Here is a 24,176-nt window from a genome sequence, read left to right on the forward strand (position 1 = left end):
GAAGGACAAGGCAATGCCTGCCTGCAAGCACACTCCTCTTTGTTCTCCTTGTCTTTCCCAACTGTATCAGCAGTGCGAGCCCTCTGGCTCATAAACCAGGAGTTGGGGGAACTGGAAGAGAACTCAGGGGTATCACGTTTTTCTTTGGCACGTACCTTATCAGTAGGTTCTCCCAATTCAAATTTACCGATGAATGGTTTTGCAGATATCATGCCACTCACCGGTTCAAATAGCAGCCCCACAAACAGCTGCACTGGCAAAAATAAAGTCATGTAAAACTGGCAAGGGGCAAGAATAAGCAGGCAGGGTTAGAGAACAGGCATTTTTGTAAAGCCATCGTTACCACAAAGAAAAAGTCACAATCTCAAGGGAGTAACAGTGAATACCTAAAAAGTCATATGTAATTTAGTGGATCACGATGAATTCATCTCAACCTCCAGGAGAAAAAAAGAAGAAACATGCTTTTGCCTTGTCTATAACACAGACATGAACATCATGAACGTGGAAAGGTTTCCTAAACACAGGCTACCTAGGCATGTTACCTCTTGATTTAATGTTTTTAAGAACAGGTTGGACAAGCACATCAAGAATATTTTTCGCTCCGTCCTGAAAGTCACACTTAGGTCAGCAATCCTGCATTTCCACAAACAATTCAGCAAGTAGTTGGTACTACTCAAATTATCCAATAGACTTCATGAGACTGCTGGCCCATGTAGTTCAACATATGCACAGATAATCTGCAATATGCCATAGCACAGTTTTATCATTGTTAAAGTCACTTAATTTGAAGCCATTTTGTATAGTAATTGAGTGCTTAGCCCTTCAACTCATGTCATAAAATTACAGTGAAAGCTTTTGCATAAACAGGGTAAAATGTTGAAAATACAAGCAGCCTACTGTTGAAAAGCATTTGATGTAAAAAACCACAAATCCAACTAATATCAAGGTATAAATTCTCTCAAGGAAAGTGAAGTCTGGTTAGTCTCCTTTGGTGATAGTATAAAATTCAATATGCATGATAAAGCTAATGACAAGTAGAGCTACAGCTACTATTGATCAATCTTGCACTCACATTCATAGTGTTACCACAATAAATGTGTTAAACAGCCCATTCCAATAATTCTGTCTTTTCACATAGAAATTTATGTAGAAATCAAGATTCAGACCATGAGATAAGGTATCCATTGAGCAAATACAACAGAGCTGGGGCACTTTTTCCTGGATCTGACAATCTTACATTGGTAAAGAACTCACAGCATGTAATACACATTTTGTGCTTCAACAAATTGCAATTTTTTTTTCAAATTACAATTTTTCTTTTCTCTATCCCAGCTACCATGATAGACATGGTAAATAAATCACATTAGACAGTAATACATGTGGTTGAGATATGCAGCAGTGTTTTGCTTTTATTTCAGGAGTAACAATGCTAGAACATCCAGGAAAACAGCTCATACAAGAACAGTTCAGTGGTTTGGAGATACCGGAACTAACACATCACATTTAACAGTCAGCTTCACTATACTTGGAAAGAATTCTGGTGGTTTGGATACATGTGGGACATCAGAAAAGTTACCTACATCTCATGTGCAAAACTTAAGTTACACCATAAGAACAATTATGAAATAAAAAAAGAATTGTATATTCAGCAGAAGAGACATCATCATCACCAAAATGAGCCAGGCAGGTAATTCAAATCAAAGTAAACATAAATTTAGCTGAAAGATGCTTTCCTTTTTTTTTTTTTAATTTTAATCCAATTTTTTACGTACTTCCTAAAGAGAAGTATTTTCTGAAAATCTACACTAAAGTGAACATGGTAATTCCAATGTTAAATTAGCATAATACTAAATTGTAAACCAAAGCAAAATAATATTACTTCTGTTGACTTATTTTAGTAACTTGTAAACAAGTATTCTGCGTTTGTACAAATGGCAATGAGAAATTTCTTATATCAGTATTGTTTGAAAAATAATTGAAGTGCATTCTAAAAATGGATTTTTAGTTGTTTTTAGAAAGCTCCTATCATTGATTTCTCAAATTAGACATAATTTTATTCTGAGATGGAGATAATTCTCTTTCATAATCAAAACCTTCAGATCTATTGTTTTAAGAATGATTTGGGGAAAAAAAGACATAAAACATATTCTATTGAAGGCTAAGATTTGTCAATAGCACTCTCTTTGTTACAGAAATACCACAGGTTTTTTCCTGTTTATTACTATACAGTATTTATTTTTAAGTGCTCATTTTTTCAACTGAGACTGTTTTGTTGTTATAATCCAGAAACATAACACCATCTCTATTATGAACACTACACCTCTGGAAAAAAAAAAAAAGCTGACAATTTTTTTTATAGAAAGATAACAACCCTGAGGCATGAAGATTCTATTCTGTTAGTCACAACATTCAAAAGCATTAAGTAAACCAATAAGATACTGGTACATTGTTTCACAGTTTCTGAATTTTGAGCTAAATATATAGATTCATGAGGTATGCACAAGCAGACATTAAGACTTACATACACAAATGCTTGGAAACACAAGCCACAGAAAAGGAGGGTTGATCTCATGCAAATGACTCCATGGAATTCTATAGATCTTTCCATATCTTGCACCAGTAGAACAAAGCAGTCGGGCTGTTGGATTGTCTCACTGCTATTAAAGCCTTCTAACACATGGATCTAGAATCTGAATTCATGGAGGTATAATGAAGTCATACTGAAATGACAAGAATTTACCTTGGCTTTTTTTTTTATTTTTTTTAAATAACTTCATGGAAATAAAAGGCTACATAATCAGTAAACACAACCTGCTGCCTTCCCCCTTCTTTGTCTCAGTTACGTCCTACAAAAACCAAGAGCAAAGTTCATATTAAATTTATCACACCACAATATTTTGCTTTCAGGTGTTCTCCCCTCTCCTTACCCTTTCCCGCTTTCAAAATGCATCTCCAAGCTACTAATACTCCAGTAAAGACATTTAACCAATGTTAGTCTCCTTAGATTAAACAGCATAAGATCTTCATCTCCATGTACCATATAAGGAGAGTTATGCTGATCCTTCCAGTTTCTTGCATTTTCTAATTCATTAGGGGATTCACATTAGGTAATATCTAGTCATTATGATGTGGTTATATTTCTAGCCAAAAGGGACAAATTTATAGTAGAAAAATGCCATCTTGAGCCTACTGGGGAAAAAACAAACAAACAAAACCCCAAAAGCAACAGAATTTAGATCCTAATCCTGCAAACATGTAGTTACTCAAAAACAATTTAATAGTATTATTCAGAACATAAGAAAAAACTTGTGAAATTAAACTAAATAAAGCTTCATAAAAACGAACAAATCCTCCACTTTTTTGCATGGTGGGAGTTCCTTTTTCAAAGAAGCAGACTTATAAATAACCACTTCTTAGGAACAACTTCCCTTTTCTCTTCATCGAGCCTTTTTTCTTCACAGTTCCCTGGAGAGTAAGTGTTAAGTCTCAGCACTCCAAAATAGAGGAGTTGGTTTCTTTATTATTATTTTTTTAAGTTAAGATCCCTCCCCCTCCAATATGGAAAGAAAATGTGAAATACATGATAAATAGACTTTCAGATTTTTTTTTTATTTGTTAAAGCCAATCCCTGTATTTTCTTCATAAAAATTACTCCGCTTGTGTCCATGGTATTCTTGCCCAAATTTCAAGTTTCTCTAAGCAGGCATTAAATCCAGACTGTCACCCCATATGTCTAGTGTTAATACAGTCACCTTTGCCTCAGAACAACAAACCTAAGACCTTAAAAAATGAAACCCCTTTATCAGAGAAACATGACAACTTCTCCAACCAGGTAGGTATTTATAAAACACTTTTGTTACTTCCCTATTTCTCCATTCCCATCTTTTCAGAGTCCTTCTGTTATTGTGGTACATAATAAAGAGGGTCAGGCCAGACTATGCCAGCTCATTGTCTCACACGTAATGGTTCCAGCCAACACCCTTACTTCAGATATTTTTCTTTTTGTCAAGCCTCCCATCCCTTCAATGTTGCATCAGACTGTCTTACAGTAATTCATTCAAACTCTCCCTCTGTCAATTTCTCCCTTTGTACTTTCTACGGCAGTCATTTTGCTGTCCTCTATGCTCTTTTAGACATGAGGAAAAATGCACTGAAAATGCAGGAAAAGAGTCTCATTCCTCATTTCTGTGGCACAGTAGCCAAGAGGAACAATTTCAGATAGACATCAGTTCAGCCCCAATGGGATTCTGTAACACACTAGTTTTCCAACTTTTTTTCAAATTCTAACCCATTAAAACATTTGTCACTAGAGACAAAATACTGTGAATTAAAACCTGACATTAGGCTTGAGTATCAAATGTATCTTTTGAGTTTCTCAGAAGCAGCTTAAGTTTCTTCCAGTGAGTCTGCAGATCACAAGCAGAAACCTATTTGAAGCAGAGGGATATTCAGTTGCTCTGTGTGTATAATACATGTGTGGTCTGGTTGGTGCCCTAGAGGTTTGAGAGGAAAAAAAAATGCATGCTCAGTGGAGACAAATCTTCAGAAAACAGAAGAAAATATGTAACAAAAGTCATGTCTCCACGTGCGTTCCATCACATTTCAAGTCCCTAACTCAAATTTTGAGAACAGAAGAGGCTCTTAATGAAATGTGTTCCCTAAATGCATTCTCAAACACAGATTAATAGTTTTACTGGAAACTTTACAAAATAAAAAGAAAGTCTGGAACACTTTGAGTCCAGAAGAATGAAAGTTTGACAAGCTTTCAAGCAGCTGGATACGGTTTTACTAATGAATGTCAGGTAATTGTAACTAAAACTTCAATACCAGTTCCACATCTGCATTAAGCAATCTTTAAAGGCAGCTTTTAATGTTGAAGTTTTTAAAGGCTATAAGGAAACATTATTTACATAATTAAATTTGATACTTAATACTACCTTGTCCTTCCCTCAGTGGCAGTGATCGCTGTCAACCCTACAACATTGTGTATTACAACATAATAAGCAGAGAGGAGGTAAGAAGAGCTCATGCTTTGTTTTTTAACCCATTATAAAACTGTAACATCCTACATGGAGTTGTAAACAATTTCATTTACAGAAAAAAATAAAAAGGTGTCCCCACAGGTAAAAAGAAATCCTTTTGGTAAAGACAACAAAGTACTCAAAATATAGTTATAAAATTTTGGCATAGGTCTACTTGCATGGTCCATGCCAAGAAACTGTATGGAGAGGATGTGTAAGATGGGTAGAAAAGAGAAGAATGCGGTAATACAGTTTGTTACAGGATTAATCTAAATGTTCAGAATTATTCTCTATATATAGAAATACAGAAGGACATTCTACAGAGCCAGAGAGTAAAGAGCAATTCATAATAGCTGGCCACGGTGCACTGAATTCCTTTTTTTCCTTAGCAGTTGCTTGAGAGATACATTAGGTAATAGCACTGCCATGCTGCCGAATAATACCGGAATTATGAAATTTATCAGTACAGCAATTTTACTGTTAAGAAAACTGCTAATAAAGATCCTAATGAACAAGAAGAGTTTTACCAGGAGCATACAAAGTCAAGTTACATTGATGCCATAGATATTATCTCTGTTCTTTAAAATCCTTTTAGTATTTCTAGATTCATCCCACTAGGAAAAAAAAAAAAAATCAAGATAAATCAAATACATACAGAAACACACTCACTCAAATGGCACTCATTGCTTTTTTGTACAATTAAGCTTTAGTGAAAATATACATCTTAAAACAAATGAAGTACAAATGTACAAAAATCCTTGAACTCAGATAAAAAATATATATAATACACTTTGCTACAGAGATATAAAACATTTAAAGTTTGCTCATCCTTTCTGATGAAAGCAAAATGATTTAAAGTCTGGAGGACTCCTGCTCATCATCACTGCAATCAGATTTAAAGCAGACCTGCAAGAGAAGACAAGGAGACAATTCAGCTGCAGAACTGACACTATTGTTGGTTTGTGTGTTTTATGGGGCACAGAAAGGCTAGGGGGGTGGGGGATGGCTCTTTTTCCAGCACATTTTACTCCATACTAACTACATGCTTTGGGAATATCAAGGGAAACCACAACCCAACGCGAAATCTCAAGTCATTAAAGTTTCATTTAACCTTAAGTTCTTTCCTTCTTTTAACTTCACAGGACAATTAACTGCAGTCTTATTACTTCAAAACCAACTGAAGGCTCTCAAGTGCTATTGATATTTTTAGGACTCTTTCTCAATACATAGAACCATACATTGGGACAGTATGAACCCTGCTGATTCAGCTGGAAAAGACTACAGTAAGACAGAAGCTTTAACTTTAGCTATGTGACATTATTAGTACACTTAACCATTCCTTCTATTCTATTACTGTAAGTGGGGGAAAAGTGAATTTGAAAAGGTGAACCAAAAATGACAGTACTATTATACATTCCATTAGCATTGTACCATTTTAGAGAGGTGAATTACCAGCTAATGACAAAAAAATCATCATGCAATTTTAATACATGGCCCTGTTATGGCTACTTAATGATATGTTCCTAGCAATTTTAAAATTCCATTTCTGCTTGAAAGCAAATGTAATTTCTACAGAAGTGTTCTCTACTGGAATATACTCATGCTTCTCAAGGTAATTCCACTCTAAGTGCAGGCATACTGAGCAAGCAGAATTGTGTACAACATCTTCAACTGAAAACCTTTACAAATAGCCTACTTCTCACAACCTATAAACAAGCACAATATGCCACATGTCTTTTAGGTGGTAAATACTCAATTCATATACCTCTAAATGTTTACTCAAGAGTAGAAGTTATGTGTGTAAGAAAAGGCTGTGCATTGTCAGCTGTGTAAACACATATTCTGTTGTTGTTTTGGTAAAGACATTAAACTACCTACGATATTTTAACATTTGTTTAGTGACACTTCTTCACACTCATTCATTTAGGGGATAGTTTTACTTATTTGCTTAATACACTAGAAAGAATCATTGGGAGCCCAACTTCCTAAAGGAGAGAGTCCTAGGAGTTGCATTGCTCCACCACACTCACTTCTGAGTTCATTAGTCAGTTTTATTTAAGTTTTTACAGAGAGGGCCTCAATTATCCCTGAAATTGTCTCCCCAGAAGTTTTGATAAAAAACTGGCAAAATACAGAAGGAGCAAGACCCAAATTAATATCTTTAGGAAAGAAAGATCTATAGCACAGCTGTTAACAGCACACACTATGTTTTCCCCAGGTAACAGCTAGCAGACACTAGAGGAACACAGAATGCTGAGGGAGGAAAAACTCCTGGAATTATAGGGATTGCCACAGTTTCTGAAATGCAGAGCAGCAGCAAAGACATAATAAACCAGATTTCATTAGTTTCAGTATTCAGCGAACAACTTGTTTTTCCTATCACAAAATAATATAAAAAATTGAATGGATGTTAAGGTCTTACTGGTAATTTTCATATGAAAGAAAAGAAATACCCTTACCTCTCCACTAAAAAGTCTGTGAAAGAAGCCTCTCTTTGGTTTAGGAGACCTCTCTCTGTCTGGTGACACAGTACCATCAGTTTCATAGGCATTGATATCTTCAAAGCATCCCGTTTCAATCATCTTTGAAACATATGAAATATAAATGAAATATCCATACAAGCCTCTGAAACAAGTTCCATTTATTATCTGTCTGTTTGCTCTGGCTGGGTACTCCTAACAACTTACAAATTCATCAGCCAAACTACACCACTCAGAGAGCTCCATGAAGGAAGGCAGAGAGTCTACATTAACTTTCCTTGTGCACCCAGCGAACTGAAGAACGGCAATGGGAGCACTATCATGCGGGTAAGTTCTCAAATGCTCCCTTGCTTTGGTAAGGCATTTCTTCTGCCCATGAAGCAATAAGCAGAAGTTTTTAGAACCAGAAATTGATTTTCCTTTCATCTATTCTGCTCATTTCAGAGCAGTCCAGCCTAACAAATATAGTATCTCTATACCCTGTACTGAACTTAATTAATAAACATGACATTGAGTAGGAGAAATGATTATTCTATGCAGAATACTAGTACCTGCATAGCATTGGGGGGATACTTTTTACAAAGTGGACTAATTGCATTCTTGGGGAAAAAGCAGCTGATGTCAGACCACAGTAATGTAAACATCATTTTGGTGTTTTCAGCAACCATATATCAAAACACAACTAACATATACCATAATTAGCAATAATGCAATGAGACAGAGAAGGTAATACTTCATGGAAAAAAAAAAACCATATAATGAAGACTGGTCTCTGGAGAGAAGCAAGGGATTTTGAAATAACCTGTGTTTGTGTACACAGAAAACAAAAGAATTAAAACCACAATTACTGGGTGCAGAAAGGACAGCAGAAAGAGTAAATGCCAAAATGTAACAAACAGGCATGATCAGAAGGGGGTGAGTGGCTAATGCCCACATGTAGTTGGCATTTATTGGCGAGTGCCACTGATACACATCTATCACAATGGGCATGCAACCAAATGAGTACACCTTGTAGAGGGAGAGAGGGCATAAAGAGGAATAAGAAGAAACGTGGTCTGCTTTTGTTGTAAACCATGATGTAAGGTAAATTATGGGAGGGGAGGAGGAATTCTTAAGAGACTGAGAGCAAAGATTTGAGGGAAAGCTTATTAACATTAATTAAAAGAAAATAAAAGCACAAATGTAAAATGAAGTCTGCATAGTTATTCCTTGAACAGAAGGAATTACCATCACCAGAATTCCACAACTGCTTTCAACTTCATCCCTATATGTGGTGTTAGAGTTACTAAGCTGCAGTGCATTTCTTAAGGACTAGATCATATTCTGAAGTTCAGAATTACAACATAGCATAGGTAATATTTATTTCTCCAACAGCCTAAGGTTCATTGCTTCTTAGTGAAGACTTCCTATGTCAAATGACACCTTCCAAATCTCCTTCTTAATGTAATGCAAAAAAAAAAAAAAGCAAAAAGGAAACAAAAGGGAATGTACTTTTTTTCTTTGAGTTGTTCAGAAATTGCTCATCTTTTGTGTTCAAGCTCTAAATAAAATAAAAAAAACTCATACTGGGAAAGAAACTACACTAGTAGAATTCAAGACAATACTAATTTCAGAAAGTTATGAACATCTTATGATAGGGGGAAGGCATTCATTACAAGAACTACAATTTTAAATAATTGTTACCGAGTGCTCTTCCCAAAATAATAAAGAAGATTTGAATTTCCTAAATACAGACAGAACTGCACACAGAGGTAGCAAAATTCTAGTATTCTATGCAGAATACTAGAATACACATTCACTAGGCAGATGAAAAAGCTTTAAGAGAAAGTCTGACTCAACCAATATTGAACCATTTGTTTTGAAACCTTAGAAAAGGTGAGTCTGCAGTTCTGTATTACTATGTCACTTGGATACTCTATTGATATGAAAGCATGATACACAAACAGCTTGCATTGCGCCTATTTGCTTTTGTATACTTTGAATAGCATTCTATCCCTCTCCTATGAACAGCAATATTGAATGTGATAGAAGAACAAGGAAAATGTGGTCATGCTGATGCTAAATACTGTTCTGTATGCTGTATCTATGACACAAAGATGCCAGATTCTATTTATGCAAATCTACCATAGATCCCAATTTTTAGCAAGGTGTTTATGTTTTGGGAAAACCTTTTTTCTGAAGTCTCTCAGCAAAGAAGTCTAAAGCAGAAACTTCTTTACTTCTCACAGAGAAAGTTAATAGTATAAATTATATCCCTTATTAAATCTTCTATATTGCTGTGCTAAAGAAAATAATCTTTTATGAAATATACAATACCTCGTTTTGCCAAGGGATTGAGACACAACCTGTAACAAATTTGGAATAGAAGTCATCATCTGTAGTATCCAGGTTCACTCCTTTTACTGTTGAGAACTGCTCTATGTCCAGGACATCTTTACAATATACGGCGCGTGGCTGCAGTACAAATACAAGATTGCTTCATTAAGGTTTTGGGTTTTGGTTTTTCATGGGGTTTTTGTTTTGTTTTGGTTTTTTTTCTTCTCCTTCCTAGATGAGCAAAGGGGAAGCGAAATGTCTGCAATTTTTTATTTCACATTGCTGATCACCAAATTACTCTATACTACAAAACAGAAATGCAAACACTTAAAAGGCTGTCTTCATAAGGAACCTAAGCCATTCCATCCATCCTGCAAGTAACAGAAAAGAAATATCAAAACCAGAAACAGCATGCAACTTCTCTGGATTTCTTAATGGTTGTCAGAATTCACTTATCTTCTGTCACTCTCCTTTCAACTCCAGAGTAATTTCTTCAAAGTTAATCTTCATTTGTTCAGCATCTGAGCTATGGAAGTAGAGTTTTAGGGCTAAGAAATCAGCTACAAAGCTCCCTAGAGCAATACCACTATTGTAAATTGTTTTGCAATCTCAGATGAAATGCCACAAAACAACTAGCTATCGATAGCTACAATGGCATTCTCCTGCCAATTTAACTAACTTTCAAGGATTCTGTGGAGTTCACATGTGTGCTGCTTTTGGTTGCTATGATTGCTGACATAGAATTATGACAGTTCTTGCCTTTTTAGATACTAATCAAATCTGTCTCACCTACTTACATCTGGCAAGAATGGAGGTTCTAACATGTTAGCTTCCAGCCTCTTGAAGTTAATATTCTTGAAAATAGGATGTTGCTTTACAATAGCAGCTCCATCTTCAGTGCAACCCAGTCGTTCCCCTGGATTTTTAGCAAGTAACTGCAAAGATGTGGAAAAAAAGGCTGATCCAGTGATATAATCCCACAGTTTAAATAAAAAAAAAAAATCTATATACAATGTCTTTCAATAAGTTTATTTTGTTACTTGGCCTTTTATTAGATGAAATTTATCATGGTATCAAAATGAACTGGAAATCCAAACTACAACATTCTAGGAGCAAGATGATTTTCAGTAGAAAAAAGAATCCCTCAAAGCAGACCATTTGAAGATTATACCCAAATTTATACGAAAATATTTTAATTGATGCCATGCTGAATAGATTTTACAGTACAGACTTTGCAGTAGACTTTACTTTCAGGAAATACAGACTTACATTTTTTTCCAATGGGCTTAAGTAATGCACATATATTGCATAAACTAGTAAAGAAAACTTTTGAATCTTTCTGTATAGATGTGCCTCTTATTAAATTTAAGAACATGCAAGATAAAAAAAAGCTGCTGTCTCATACAGACTCTTTTAGGCAAGGAAACTAGTATACTGCTCTGCCATTTCTCCCCACGCAGTATTAAAGTTGAGCATGCTATTGTACTCCATCTACGATTACATGTGGTCCAAGGAGTACTGGACCTTTTCATTCACATGATGAAAAAAATCAATTTATGCAGCCTTCCTTCATCTGGAAAAAAAGTTCTGAGTTCTCAAAGTTTGTAATTGAACAATTCATGGACAATCACAAACTTTCAATTGAACCAAAGCAGGATTTAAAAACTCCAGCTTTGAAAAATTTTCAACAGAAGATGTTAAAGTAGTTGATCTCTTAAAAAGGATTAGAAATTTAATTTTCAAACCTCTATGTCTCTTCACCCACCATCCTGCAGATGGATTTTGCCTCCTCTGAGAACTTGTCTGAATACGTTTCCTGGTCTTCCTTTACTCTCCGGTCAATCTCATCCCGTTTGACCCTTTCCTTATGCTTCCTGAATGGCGACTGTCCTTCAATCATTTCATAAATCAAGCACCCAAGACCCCACCAATCCGGGCTGAATGTATACTTTTCGTTTTTGAGCACTTCTGGAGCTATGAAACAAAAACAAAGAAACCCCCATGACAATTCACTTTAAATTGACTAATTAAATATTGGAAAAACTCTCAGGTACTCTTTTGGCTCTGTGCAGAGATCTTTGCGTAACTCCTCTGTGCCTTGAAGAAACGTTCATTTCTACAGCAAGGATTCTGTTTATATCCAAGAGAAGCACTTAAGTCCTTTAACACTTAAGAGCAGTATTGTTTACAAACTAAGAATGAAGTTTTTCCAAAGCAAGGAAAGAAATGTGTTGTCATAGTAATTCATCTGCTTACCTGTGACCTTAAATCTCTTTGAACCTCAAGAAAAAAATTAGGTGCTTTCTTAAAGTTCTACCTAAAGGTAGAATTTCCAGAGTTAAGTTTTCAAGTTTATCAGTAGGCTTATAATTGACTACTAACATCTACCACCACATATTGTAACCTTTCTTCCCATAAAATGTCTAGTAACTAACTAATCCAGGCCCAATATAGTTCTTTGGACAAGTCATTCATATATTCACAGAAGCAAGTTTTCTGGTAAACCGTAACTAGCAAAGGATACTTTACATACCCATGTAACCAACAGTTCCAACCCGTCCTCGGACCGTTTCTCCTTCTGGAATCTGCACAGCTAATCCAAGATCTGAAATTCTGATATGTCCTATTTATGTTAAAATAAATTATGCATAGTCAGCAAATAATAAAGTATCATCACTTTTAAAACAAAACCTTCTGTAGCATACCTCATCAAAAAACCACCCCAAAACAGCAAAACATTCATATACTCATAGCACTAAGTTTATTTAACTTAGCTAGAAGGGAGTGATTGATCATTATTCAACTCTTCCTTAAATACTTAAAGGAAGAGAGGCACAGATCTAACTGATTTCCTGAAGGTCATACAAAAAAATTTGCTGTTAAGTACTCTAATTCCTAGCTTTGGCATAGGCTGCTACTGTAGGACAAATACAAATGATGACTGCTCATTTAAAATTCTGTATCTATGCATCAGACACTTGCATTTTTCCATTCTGTATTCCCGCCACAAACACTTCGCTTTCTGACTTCCTAACAAAACATGAGAATTTACTCCATTTATTCCAAACATGGGGAAACTGTTGCCTGTACTGAGACACCAGGTTTTCCTCTAACAAAGTACCCTACTTTCCCAAAGTGTTCAAGGTTTTTTAAATTCTTGTCTAGAAAGGCTCCAAGAGTGGACACTGCATCACCTGTGGGTAGCCCATTCCAATGCCTGAGTGCCCTTTGTGCCCTCTGTCATTCAAAAAGCTCTACAGCGTCAATGTTAGTTAATAGCATATTAATTTCTTGTTTACATGTGATAGATAATCAAGGGGTGGGAAGGGAGAGTAGAGAAAGTCAAGTGACATTCTATATACTGGGTGGAAATAACTAAATGCTCTTGAGCAGCAAATGCTATTTTAAATACATTCAGATGCTCTTCTTTTCCCTGACATCTGATGAACCCCTTTTTAAGTGCAGGATCTGAGCTCCTGAAGTGATTTTCTAATTAGTCCCCTCTGCTCTCTGGAACATGATCAGAATATCCCTGGCAGAGAGAATGCATTCTAGTGCAGTCCTGCAAGGCTATATTTTTCCTCAAAGAAGGCTTCAGCTTTTGCAAGACATTGCTGGAGAGAAAAACTAAAGAATGCATTTGATGTCTAGCAAAGCTTTAGCTCTTGGAAAGTGACTTCTCCCAAGCATCAACTTTTTAGAAATTTTCAGTCAGAACATGTTGACTTTTTAAAAAAAATACTGTGCTAATGACTTCAAAAACAGTTTTTCCTTAACTAAAATACTCAGCAATTACAAGAACAAACTGGTAATATTCATCCACAGCTTAGAAGGTAATTGCTGCACATGTTCTACAGTGAATTCAAAAGATTCTGATAAATTTCATACAAAGTCATCAAAGAAAATTAAGTTGGCTTTTGAAAAACAAAAAACTATAAACATTTCTTCATATTGTTTGTACTTCCTTGATTCCTTCCAGCCACATATGCATCAGTGACCATCAGACCTGTTTTAGTTGAAATGTTAAAACAAACAGAGACGCTTCAGATTTCTTTTCTCCTTTATTGCTTAAACATTATAGTTTGCCAAGTAAAATTCTGGCCCCACTTCTAACAAATCATGTTTCCACAGTCGAAGAAAAGACAAACAGAGAACAAAGCCATATAAAAGTTTTAGCCATCTTAAATCCAGGGTAATGGGGAGAAGGGGGAGCAAAAGGGGAAAAGTAGCCATTTTAAGGTGGGAAATTGACCCCTCAAACATCATCATTGTCATCCCCCAGAAACCCAGTATTTTCCCCTACTTTCTAAAAAGCAAGGGCAGTTTTTTTTCTTTACTAATTAAAGCTAACATTTGTCAGCCAGGTCCCTTTTATCATGAAGAAATCCCTTTGGTTTCTGGCACAGTATCAATTAGATTTGTAATTCGTGATTTAAAAATTAAATTTATTTTTACTTACCACAGTCATCAAGGAGTATATTCTCAGGCTTCAGGTCTCTACAAATTAAACAGAATAGAAATGTGAATTATACAAAGGCAAAATTATTAGCCATCATCAAGTGCAACAGAGGCAATGTAAGACTTCTTGGTTTCTGATTAAAGCAATTTTTCCAGTTTCCACCTATATACAAAAAAAAGTTGTGAAGTTGAGGACCTATATTACAAATAGTTTAACCATAGAACTCAAGATCCATTTTTTCCCAACTCTCTAATTCATTTATATTAACAACAGCAATTCATATTTCACGGTTGAGGATCTTTCTCTACACAACACTAAAATCCAGATATGAAGAACCACCAACTTAGACCCAAATTTGTGCTCATAAGTGAAAGACATTTCTCCTGAGAATACAACTCTACAATGGTAAAACACACCAGTGCTTGCTGCAGTTTGATGCTGACCCCTTGCTATATTCCACCCCAGGGTGTCAGAAAATCAACAAAGAGTAATATTCCCAAGACTAAGTACAGGCTTAATATCATCCATTCAAACTCCATTCCTTTAATTTGGACATTCAGCTTCTAAAGCTTACTAGACACTTCATATGTAGTTAGGATTCTTTGCAATCAACTTTCTGAGAGTCTCTACTACTTTTCTGTAAACATCAAAGTTTCACATGAAACATTTTTTGGCTATTAAATGCTAGCAAGACTCAGGAAATAGTAAAAGGGCAATTAATTCAGTGTTGCAGTTCTGCATTTTATAGGCATCTTCTTGTACATTTTTACTTTAAGAACAAAAGAAGAAACTCAATGGGATATTTGGATTTCCCCCCACCCAGGAAAAGTTGGGGAGTCACTGAAGCTGAACCAGAAGCTTTTCAGAGGTTAGTTCTAGGATTTATCCTCTAGCAGATTCTACTGAGAACATACATATTTATATATATATATGCATGGACTATATGTATAAAAGATATCATGTATTTTTATATATATATATATATATAATTGTGATATGCATCAGAAACATGTGGATTGCAATACAGTCTCTTAGATTTATTCCACCATAAATATTGTAAAGCCAGAAGTAGACAAGCAAAAATCAGTACTTGGCCAAAGATTCAGTTATTATTGGAATAGATTATTAAAAACAATATATACATATATGGGTATATGTACAGTTGTGACAAGAACAGTTATTCATATACAAGCAGAAAAGACTGAATAACGTAAAAGAAGCAATTTTAGGAAGAACGACTTTAGAATTTACATTCAAAATGAGAGAGAAATATACACACAGACATTTGTTCACCAAGAAATCTGCATGCTTTTTTTCCCCAAATATTGATAAATTGGTGCTCTGAAGTATGTGTATTCATGTTAAAGTTTCATTATTTCATGATATTAACTGTATAAGGAAGTCAGCAACACACTTTGCTTCTAATACTTTTAAGTCTAGATAGTCCCCATAATGTTAAACACTTGATGTTAGATATGAGATTACAATACCAGAGAAATCAGAAGAGATCAAAGTAAAAAAACAAAACACAAACCCCCCCACATCAGTATCAAAAAAGCAAAAGAAAATTCAGCTCAAACTTTAAGTAGAAACAAATCTACTTTAAAGCACATATTATATGCTCAGGTTAACTCAAGTAAACAAGTTTAAAGAGTTCCATCTCCAAGTCTATTTGTTCTCTAGCTTATACCAGCCTTCCTTCAGAGAAAATTTCTGGATAAAAACCCTCAGGGGATTTCACTGTAAAGATGTCTACTCTGAGCATAGGCACGAGGCAGGCAAGGAGCTACTTGGGTTTATCCACTACAGCTTCAACAGGTCTTTGAGTCTGATCTTTGACCTTCCAGGCACATTCTATGGGCACCTACATGAGTTTGTGAGGAAAACTAGGTATTCAAGCAGCTTATCTAATAAAAAACACTACCATCCTTGAGAAGTCTGGTAACTCCTGCAGGAAAACTCCAGCAATTAAGTCCCTTTTGGAAAGCAGGCACTTGTTCCCCACTCTGTCTTATGCAAATCCTGACTTTGCTCTTAAGTATTATCAGACTTTTTATGTAGCAGATGGATGAATAGCTCCTCGGCTGCCTGTTCCTATCTGCTTATTTTTCTAACGTCAGCAACATATGGCAAGTTACAGCTAGTTTCACAAGCTCCCATTGAACAAGCAAACTGGCTCAGTTGCTATCACAGGGCAGCACAGGGCCCTCCTTCCAGCTCTGCACCTGTTCTCTTAAGCCAGTGGGAACCCCACTAACAAAATGGCACAACTGACTCCAGGGTCCTACAGACAGCACCAATGCCACTGCTTGAAATTCAGTAATAATTGGTATAAAGACACACGAAACACACCATAAAAATTGGTGTTAATGGAGAGGAAAGTTAGGCCTAGTTTTTCTACTTTATGAGGCATTTTGCTACTGATGGCAACATGTCCCAAATGTAATAAATTTATAATAAATTTTAACATGACTGACTTACATTAAAACTGTAGAACTAGAACTGAACAAACTGCCAAGATGAACTGATTTTACTGCTATCTACTGACACCCCTCTGTACCGAGAATTTCTATTTTCAGAAGTTCTGAATTTCCCTTCTTCCACTGCCTTTGCAGTACACTTTACTGTGAATATACAGATGGATAGCCACAAAAACACGTTCTCAAGAAAATATTTTATAACAGTAAGTTACAGAATTAAAGTCCACTTTAACAATTTAAGGTATTTGTCTAAAAAGACAGTTTAAAACTCCTCCTTTAAAGCTGGAAAACAAATGCACTAATAGATCTTGCAATATGGCAACAAGAAAAAGAACTAGCTCCAATTTCAGAAATTCAGTGGTCCTACCAGTATTAAATGCTTTCAAAATGACAGCAAAATAAGAAAAACATTCCTTCTGTATTTTCTTGCCCTGGAGAATGAAAAATACTAGTTACCATAATTCAGAAAAATAAATCATTGAATCAATTAAAACATGCTTCATTATATTCTCCCCTCCCCCCCGCCAACATTAAGACTGGAGGTTGCCAGCATAACTTCTTTAGTGAGAATAAAATAATTATGGCAAATTTTCCCAAGCTTTCTGTTTCACTAATCATATATAATCACTGTATTGCTGCTTAAATGCATTTCCATTAAGATGCCTGATAGAGAATTTTGATCATGTAACCTATCATTGTAATTGGTGACATTCTGAAGACTTCCATGACCACCTGTTTTGGTTTCTAGACTTTAAAACTGTAAAATTTACAATTATGCTCCTAAATGCATGATACAAAAAGAAATACATACGGAAAAAACAAATGAAGACCATCAGGAAAAAAACTACCATTAGCAAAAGAGAAGAAACAAGACTTTGTTTTACAAAAAGTTAGTCATTCGATATTAAAAAGTGCAGGGCTGAAAGTGATTCTACAAAGAGTGCAAAATTATCCAAACATTTTCTAGTTTTAGTGCTAAAGCATAGTTGAGCTGACGTGGTATAATTAGAGTCTTTTTTCATCTGTTTACATACTGAGCAGGAACTCCCTTAGCATGTCCTATACCGAATTGTTTAAATAACACCTTCAGGTATTATGATTAAATTTAAGCCCTTCTTTTTTTCCCAAGCATACAAATTATTCAGTTACTAACACATGTACAGGTAACTGTCTCTTGGTCCTTCATTTTGTTATGAACAGAAGACTGAAAATAATTCCCATTCTTTTAATTAACAGGCAATTTTACTCAGAGTTGGTTGTGAAACTACCTTTTTCCTTGCTCATAAATATAAGGCCATACAAATTCTTAATAATTGGAAACTGATTATGTAATAGCACAAAACAGGGCAGAGATCTAGACACCAAGACTGCTCCAGAAGAAACCACGACCACTCCAAGATGTGGAATTGCAGACAGAGAACATTAGGATTTGACATATGTGTTTGAAGGTCTTCTTACAAGCAAATAGCTAACAAGTTGGGCTTAAACACAAGGGCTGTGGGGTTTTTTGTTGTTTTTGTTTTGTTTGGGGGTTTTTGTTGTTGTTTTGTTTTTTAAACAATCAGTTTTGTTTTCACTTGGACAATGTGAAATGACCTACTTGTAGCTGATCAAAACATTCATCCTTGCTTTCCTCCTACATGCATGCCAAAACACACTGCATAACATTGCAAGATTGGCCAAATTCTTTAGGGAACCACATACAACAACCAGCATAAGCCTGATTTACTCTGTAGTTCTGCCACTTTCTTTTGTGTGTATGTTAGTCTTCTGTATTGGGGAGGGAAAAGACTAAGAGTCATCATATTGAAGTTATGCAGGATTATACTTTAAAACTTCTTTGAAAACAAGTGGTACTTGGTGTTATACACCAGTAATATAAAGAAAGTGTTCTTGGTCCACCACTAAATTTGTTTTGCTTGTTCTGTGATATTAATGCATGCCAGGGATTAAATGATGTATGTACAGAGACAGAAAAGAGCAGTAAGACCATACAATCTCAATTACAATAATGCATGAGGCTTCTGATAGTTTCATTAATTCAAAAGCAATAAAGTGTTTATTGGAGGAACCTGAAATAAAAACAGAAGAAAGAGGGCCATATGGATTATAACTGACTTTTTACCCACTTGGGCGTAACAAGCAACGCAGCAAGGGACTTCTGTGAATTCCTGCTTTAGAGTGGGCAGAAATACAAACCCCATGTTCCTAAAACTTATTTTATTTATTTGAATTACTAATGAATTTGCTTTGTAAATCATAATTTACTTTCATTTTACAAACAAACCTTGAATCAACTTTATAATGTTTTTGAATGTAGCAAGTATCTGAACCTAAATTAATAGTAAGAACACAAATAATATCAGTTATTCTGAAGGACATGCTGTGAAAAGGACAACTAAGCAATTTTTTGCTTCTTTTACTATGAAGTTGAAGTATAAACTTGTTTTAGTAGAAAACAATTAATACATTCAATGCTGAACAGACATGGAAAATTCAAGGTACGAGTGACTGTAGGTGACACTCACCTGTAAACAATTCTCTCCTTCTGCAAATCCTCTAGGCCACAGCACAGTTCTGCAGCATAGAAAATAGCCCTTTCTTCATCAAAGCCAGGATTTCCCATGTTATATATGTGAAACTTCAAATCCCCTCCATTCATTATGGTTAATACTAAACACAGGGCATCTTTCGTCTCATACGTGTAGGATAAACTAACCTAAAAATGGGGCAGGAAGAGAAGACAACCATTATTCATTCATAAACCCCAATACAATTCACAGCTCTTTTTTCCAATACAAGCAACATATGAATCCTTTTTTAAAACAAAAAAGAACACAACAGTCAAGTAGAGAATCACTCCTGTTGAGTACTTGAAGTCACAAAGGTATTCCAATTTGCATGCATACACAAACCCTACATCACCATACAAAAGTTTAGTGACATATCTGTTTAGATACCATAGAGCTCCATCCAGACAATACATTTATTGATGATGGCCCTCAGCTGCACATTATCTGTATTACTCTTTGTAAAGAGAACATGCGCATATACTTTATTTCATTCAGGAATTAGGCATTGTCAGACCACCTTCCTGAACTTCTACAAAACTCAAAGTTGCCCTACATTAGAGAAACTAAAAAAGTTATTTAAGATCAAATGTGTAGTTTCTATTCCTTCCTGCCCCCCCAAAAAAACTGCATATTTCCCTGGCTTAGAACTTGCCAACAGTAAAGACTTAGTATAGCTCTTTATAGTCTTTCTTCTTCTCACTGTATGTGGAATGCAGTGCTAATAGGGATAGAAGAACACCGCTTTTTTTCTTCTTCAGGTTTTAGGTAAATGTTTTTAAAGTGCATTTAAAGTAGACTTGTGAATTCAGAAAAACCCAATTTTAAAACAATGTAGTATACTGCAAAATTCAACATATGTTGTTTAAATTACAAACTCAGTTTCAATAGTAAAAGCTATGCTATGCTAATGATCATCTGGCAGGATCTTCAAAATTAACTACAGAGATTAACTAACTTGTGTTAAAACCGATGGGATTTAAACATATACTTAGCTTACATTAGGTAAGTAAGCTAAGTAAAAATCAGTAGGATTTTTTTGACTCAATAAATGTATTTTTAAAGGCAGTACAAATACATAAAGGTCATAATTCGGTAATAAGTCCAAACTCTTCCTTCAGAAGCATAAATCCAATAGTAAATAATAAAATGAAATAAATATATAAATCAGCTACTCAGGGCAAGGGTTACTATTTGGTGGTTTTAAACTGACATGTCCAGTTATTAATGACTTGACTTGTGACACAGGCATGACAAATTATCTACCCACTTCCAACCCAGTATTACTGCAGATCCTAGGTCTAGATCTTCTCTATTGCCTCAAAAAAGCTTTTTTGGCTGGCAAGAGGAAAATAGCTTATACTCAATCCTATAAAGTGTTTTCAGATTCAACTTCGATCAATTATTGATTTATAGTATTTACATATGTTGAAAAAATATTACTCAAAAATATAAGTTTCACTCTTATCTCATGTATCTCCACAACTAGTAATTTCTGGATCAATTCAGGTAATTTCTGGATTCAATTTCAATCAATTCAAGCCCATGAGCCTTGTGAGAAAACAACATTAGCATATTTATACAAAAACATTATTTATAATCGTTTAAAATACATTAAAGTATCTGGCCAGCAGCTTCTTAATTTTTCTTTTAGCTGGCAGTACTCTACAGGGGTTTTTTAATACATAAAGCTTATCAGAAAATACATGCATACATATTTTATACATACATACATATATATGTTTATTTATAAATAACTTCTACTATCCTCTAACAGGTACTTTAAAATCCTCTCTGAACTGCAATACAAAATTTATCAGTAAATGGATTTAAAAACAAGGCAAAATGCATTTAAAATTAACACTTAAGTGACAAGAATTCAATGAAAAAATAAACATTACCTGGGGTAAAGTTTACTTGGTATAAGTTTGATCATTCTAAGTTATTTCACTGCTTAGTAATTAGAGCTACTAACAGACCATAATTTATGTGATAGCATCAGGTTAAAGTATTAAGACTAAGATTTTCATTCTGTGGAATTTCTATTAAAAAGTTATGTTAATTGTTTCACATCCAAGATACCTCTTTAAGCCTTAGTACACAGAAAAGCAATATAACTAACCTGAATAGATATACTAGTCAAATTTCATGTTTATCTTGAAATGTATAAGCAACAGAGTAATGAATACCATGAAAATACCTAAGGATATAAAAACTCTACTATTAAAAGTCACAGAAATGCAGGATATGCAACTTCCAATGGCAATTAAATGGGAGACCCTCATGAAGTCACCCCTTTGTAAGTGCCTTTATGAATGACCTCCAAAAATGAAATTAGAAATCAGCATTAATTATAAGAAAATAGGTGTATGGGACGGAAGAAGGGGGTAAGAGAAGAAAACAGAGAGCAATGCACTGGAAGAAGAGACAGAGAAGAGAAACAGAGAAGGAAAAAATAGGATGGAATAAAGTATATGGAATTATCCTCTTTATTAAACACAGACAAACATACTCAGTCATAGGCTGCAGCAGAAATAGAATTTAAGTGATTATTCAAGTCGGAGCACTACAGAATAATCTAGTCACCTTTAAACAGAGGACAAAGATTCAGTGGTATCAGCATGCTGAAACACAACCTAATGTTGTGGTTTTAAGCGAGAAATAAAGCAGGCAGACTAAAATCAATTTAATATTGGATAAAAAAGTCCTCTGCACAGAGCTACTCACAATCACACACAAACCCAAAACATACATCTTATTATATCAATCATTTCTCTCAGCAGTCATGCATTCTCTAAATCAGTTAAAAAATGTCTTGTGCCCACAAGTTCCTGAAAGAGACTAGAATGAAGCAAACAAAGCAAGACAAACTTCTGAGAATAAGATCAGAAGTAGATACTTACTACAAACCTACTATTCACTTTTTCTAGAATTCTTTTCTCATTTAGAGCCATTGATTCTCCTTTCCTCTTCTTTATTCTCTTTTTTTCTAGCTTTTTACAAGCATACATTTTTCCTGTTGCCCGTACTTGACAGGCACACACCTAAAAAAGAAGGAAGGTGTGTCAAAGATGCTAGGGTTTTTTTAGAATAATTTTTTTTTAAAAGAAGATAAAATTTTATTTTCTTTTCTTGAACTCTTGAATGCTCTCAGAAAATGAAGGTTTGTAAGAATCAATACAGATATTTCACCCATGAAACAACTCTGAAGGGTCACAAAAGCTGTAACAAGTAGAAAAAGCGATTATACAGGAGCAAACGCATTTTTGTTGGGGATGAATAGTTCAGTACAACTGGATCTTGTGTTGGCGAAACACCTGACTGTGGTAACAGTATGTCTAGGCAAGCAGGACAGAGGACAAATATCCACACCATAATCAAGCAGGAAAAAGATAATGATAATTTAGTAACCCTCCTTCCCCTTCAATATAGGGCTCTGGTTAAAACATGTAGGGGGAAAAAAAGCCCAATGAATTATAAACAGAATTAATAAAATCTATAGATTTTCCTATTAGGTTCATGAATATTCTACATAGTTATTAAGTAGAAACTACATTCTCATTGCCAAATGAAATTTCTGAGCAGAAGCAACTGTTATCAGTCAGTAGAAGTTTTCTCCAACTTTGTGCATGACCTACAATACTGAAAATAACACACCAAAGGAAAACAGTTTGGACTAACAACAGTTTGCCAGGTGATGTGTCAAATGTAGATTGTTAGAGTCAAGAGTTAAAAAACTGCTTCTCCTCTGTATTAACCTTTTTTTTTTTTTTTTCCTCTCAAGGACTGCCTTGCAGAAAGATAATTCTGTACTCACCTCTCCAAATCCACCTTTGCCTAGTACTCGGTAATGCCTAAATGTGTGTTTGGTTACTGGTTGCCTGATTAACAGAAAGAAACAATTACTGCAACAGGAATTACAAGAGTTAGTAATCCCCTCCCCACGCTCAGGTCTGTCTTAATTTTCTCCTTCCTGTTCTATGACAGCTTACTGAACAACAGTTGCCTCGACCTCATGAAGACAGTATTATAATAAGCTGAATTTCATATGAAAGGGGTGCTCTGATTAGAATCATTGGCTCCCTCATGTGGTCATCAGACATTCACAATAGCTGGAAGAAAAGCTGATCAATTAGGCCTTATGCTGTTTATGGTTAGAGCTTTATCTGTTCTCATCAACAGTCAATTTATCACCTCCTTAGTCTGTTGTCTCCCTTAGTTGCAGTATGCTGACATGTAGGCTGCGTTTCGATGAGATCATGCTCACTATGCAGCATTTAAAAGGTAAACCATTTCTGATTTTGCTTTGCTGTTTAGGTTTTCCAAAAAAGAAAGAGTTGCAGTATGCAGCAGCAGTTCAAGAGCCAAATTGTTAAGGTATTGATGTAGTAGAAGAAGAACAAATAACTGGAGGCAGTAAAGGTGTCAGCCATTCTATGCTAAAACATTCCTAAACATGTATCAGAGCAGGGCTGTTTCATGGTGGTGGGGGTTTTTTTGTTTTGTTTTAAAAGTGCATTCATTGTTAATGCAGCTTTGTTCTCAGGACAACAAATGGAGGTTCCTTTGGTTTAATTGTTTGAGTAACTTCCCTAGTTCTCTTCCTGGCTTTTGCTACTAATTCAGTCAAATAAAGACACTGGATAATTGGAATTTACCATAAAATTAATGGTCAAGCACCTTAATGTTTCAATATGTGATCATGATACCCAGCAGTGCTGAATTAGAATAAATTTCTACCAATTTCAGCCTTCTGAAAAAGTCTGGACACTCACTTAGTATTGATTTAAAAGCCCAAACTAGATTCTGATATATATAAATCTTGCTGTCTTGTAATTACTAAATCTGTG

At 35.1% G+C, this 24,176-nt stretch overlaps 1 protein-coding gene across 6 annotated transcripts in view; it reads right to left on the bottom strand.

Annotated features, from left to right (window-relative positions):
- Window positions 1-1,383: 1,383 nt before the first annotated feature.
- Window positions 1,384-24,176, bottom strand: part of GRK4 (G protein-coupled receptor kinase 4) — a 43,984-nt gene continuing 21,191 nt past the window's right edge. For 2 of the 6 annotated variants that reach the window (XM_052780604.1, XM_052780609.1), the window contains 10 exons: window positions 23,144-23,207; window positions 22,230-22,370; window positions 19,285-19,475; window positions 14,277-14,314; window positions 12,351-12,440; window positions 11,583-11,791; window positions 10,615-10,752; window positions 9,818-9,955; window positions 7,481-7,603; window positions 1,384-5,927 (listed from right to left, as the gene is read on the bottom strand). In XM_052780604.1, coding sequence (XP_052636564.1) covers window positions 5,874-5,927; window positions 7,481-7,603; window positions 9,818-9,955; window positions 10,615-10,752; window positions 11,583-11,791; window positions 12,351-12,440; window positions 14,277-14,314; window positions 19,285-19,475; window positions 22,230-22,370; window positions 23,144-23,207 — 1,186 coding nt within the window. In that variant the 3' untranslated portion in view covers window positions 1,384-5,873. Of the gene's footprint in view, window positions 5,928-7,480; window positions 7,604-9,817; window positions 9,956-10,002; window positions 10,344-10,606; window positions 10,753-11,582; window positions 11,792-12,350; window positions 12,441-14,276; window positions 14,315-19,284; window positions 19,476-22,229; window positions 22,371-23,143; window positions 23,208-24,176 lie in introns of those variants that run through there. The other 4 variants (XR_008234180.1, XM_052780607.1, XM_052780608.1 and 1 more) reach the window with 4 other exon arrangements.

The sequence above is a fragment of the Harpia harpyja genome, chromosome 2, assembly GCF_026419915.1.
Source record: "Harpia harpyja isolate bHarHar1 chromosome 2, bHarHar1 primary haplotype, whole genome shotgun sequence".
Classification (NCBI taxonomy): Eukaryota; Metazoa; Chordata; class Aves; order Accipitriformes; family Accipitridae; genus Harpia; species Harpia harpyja.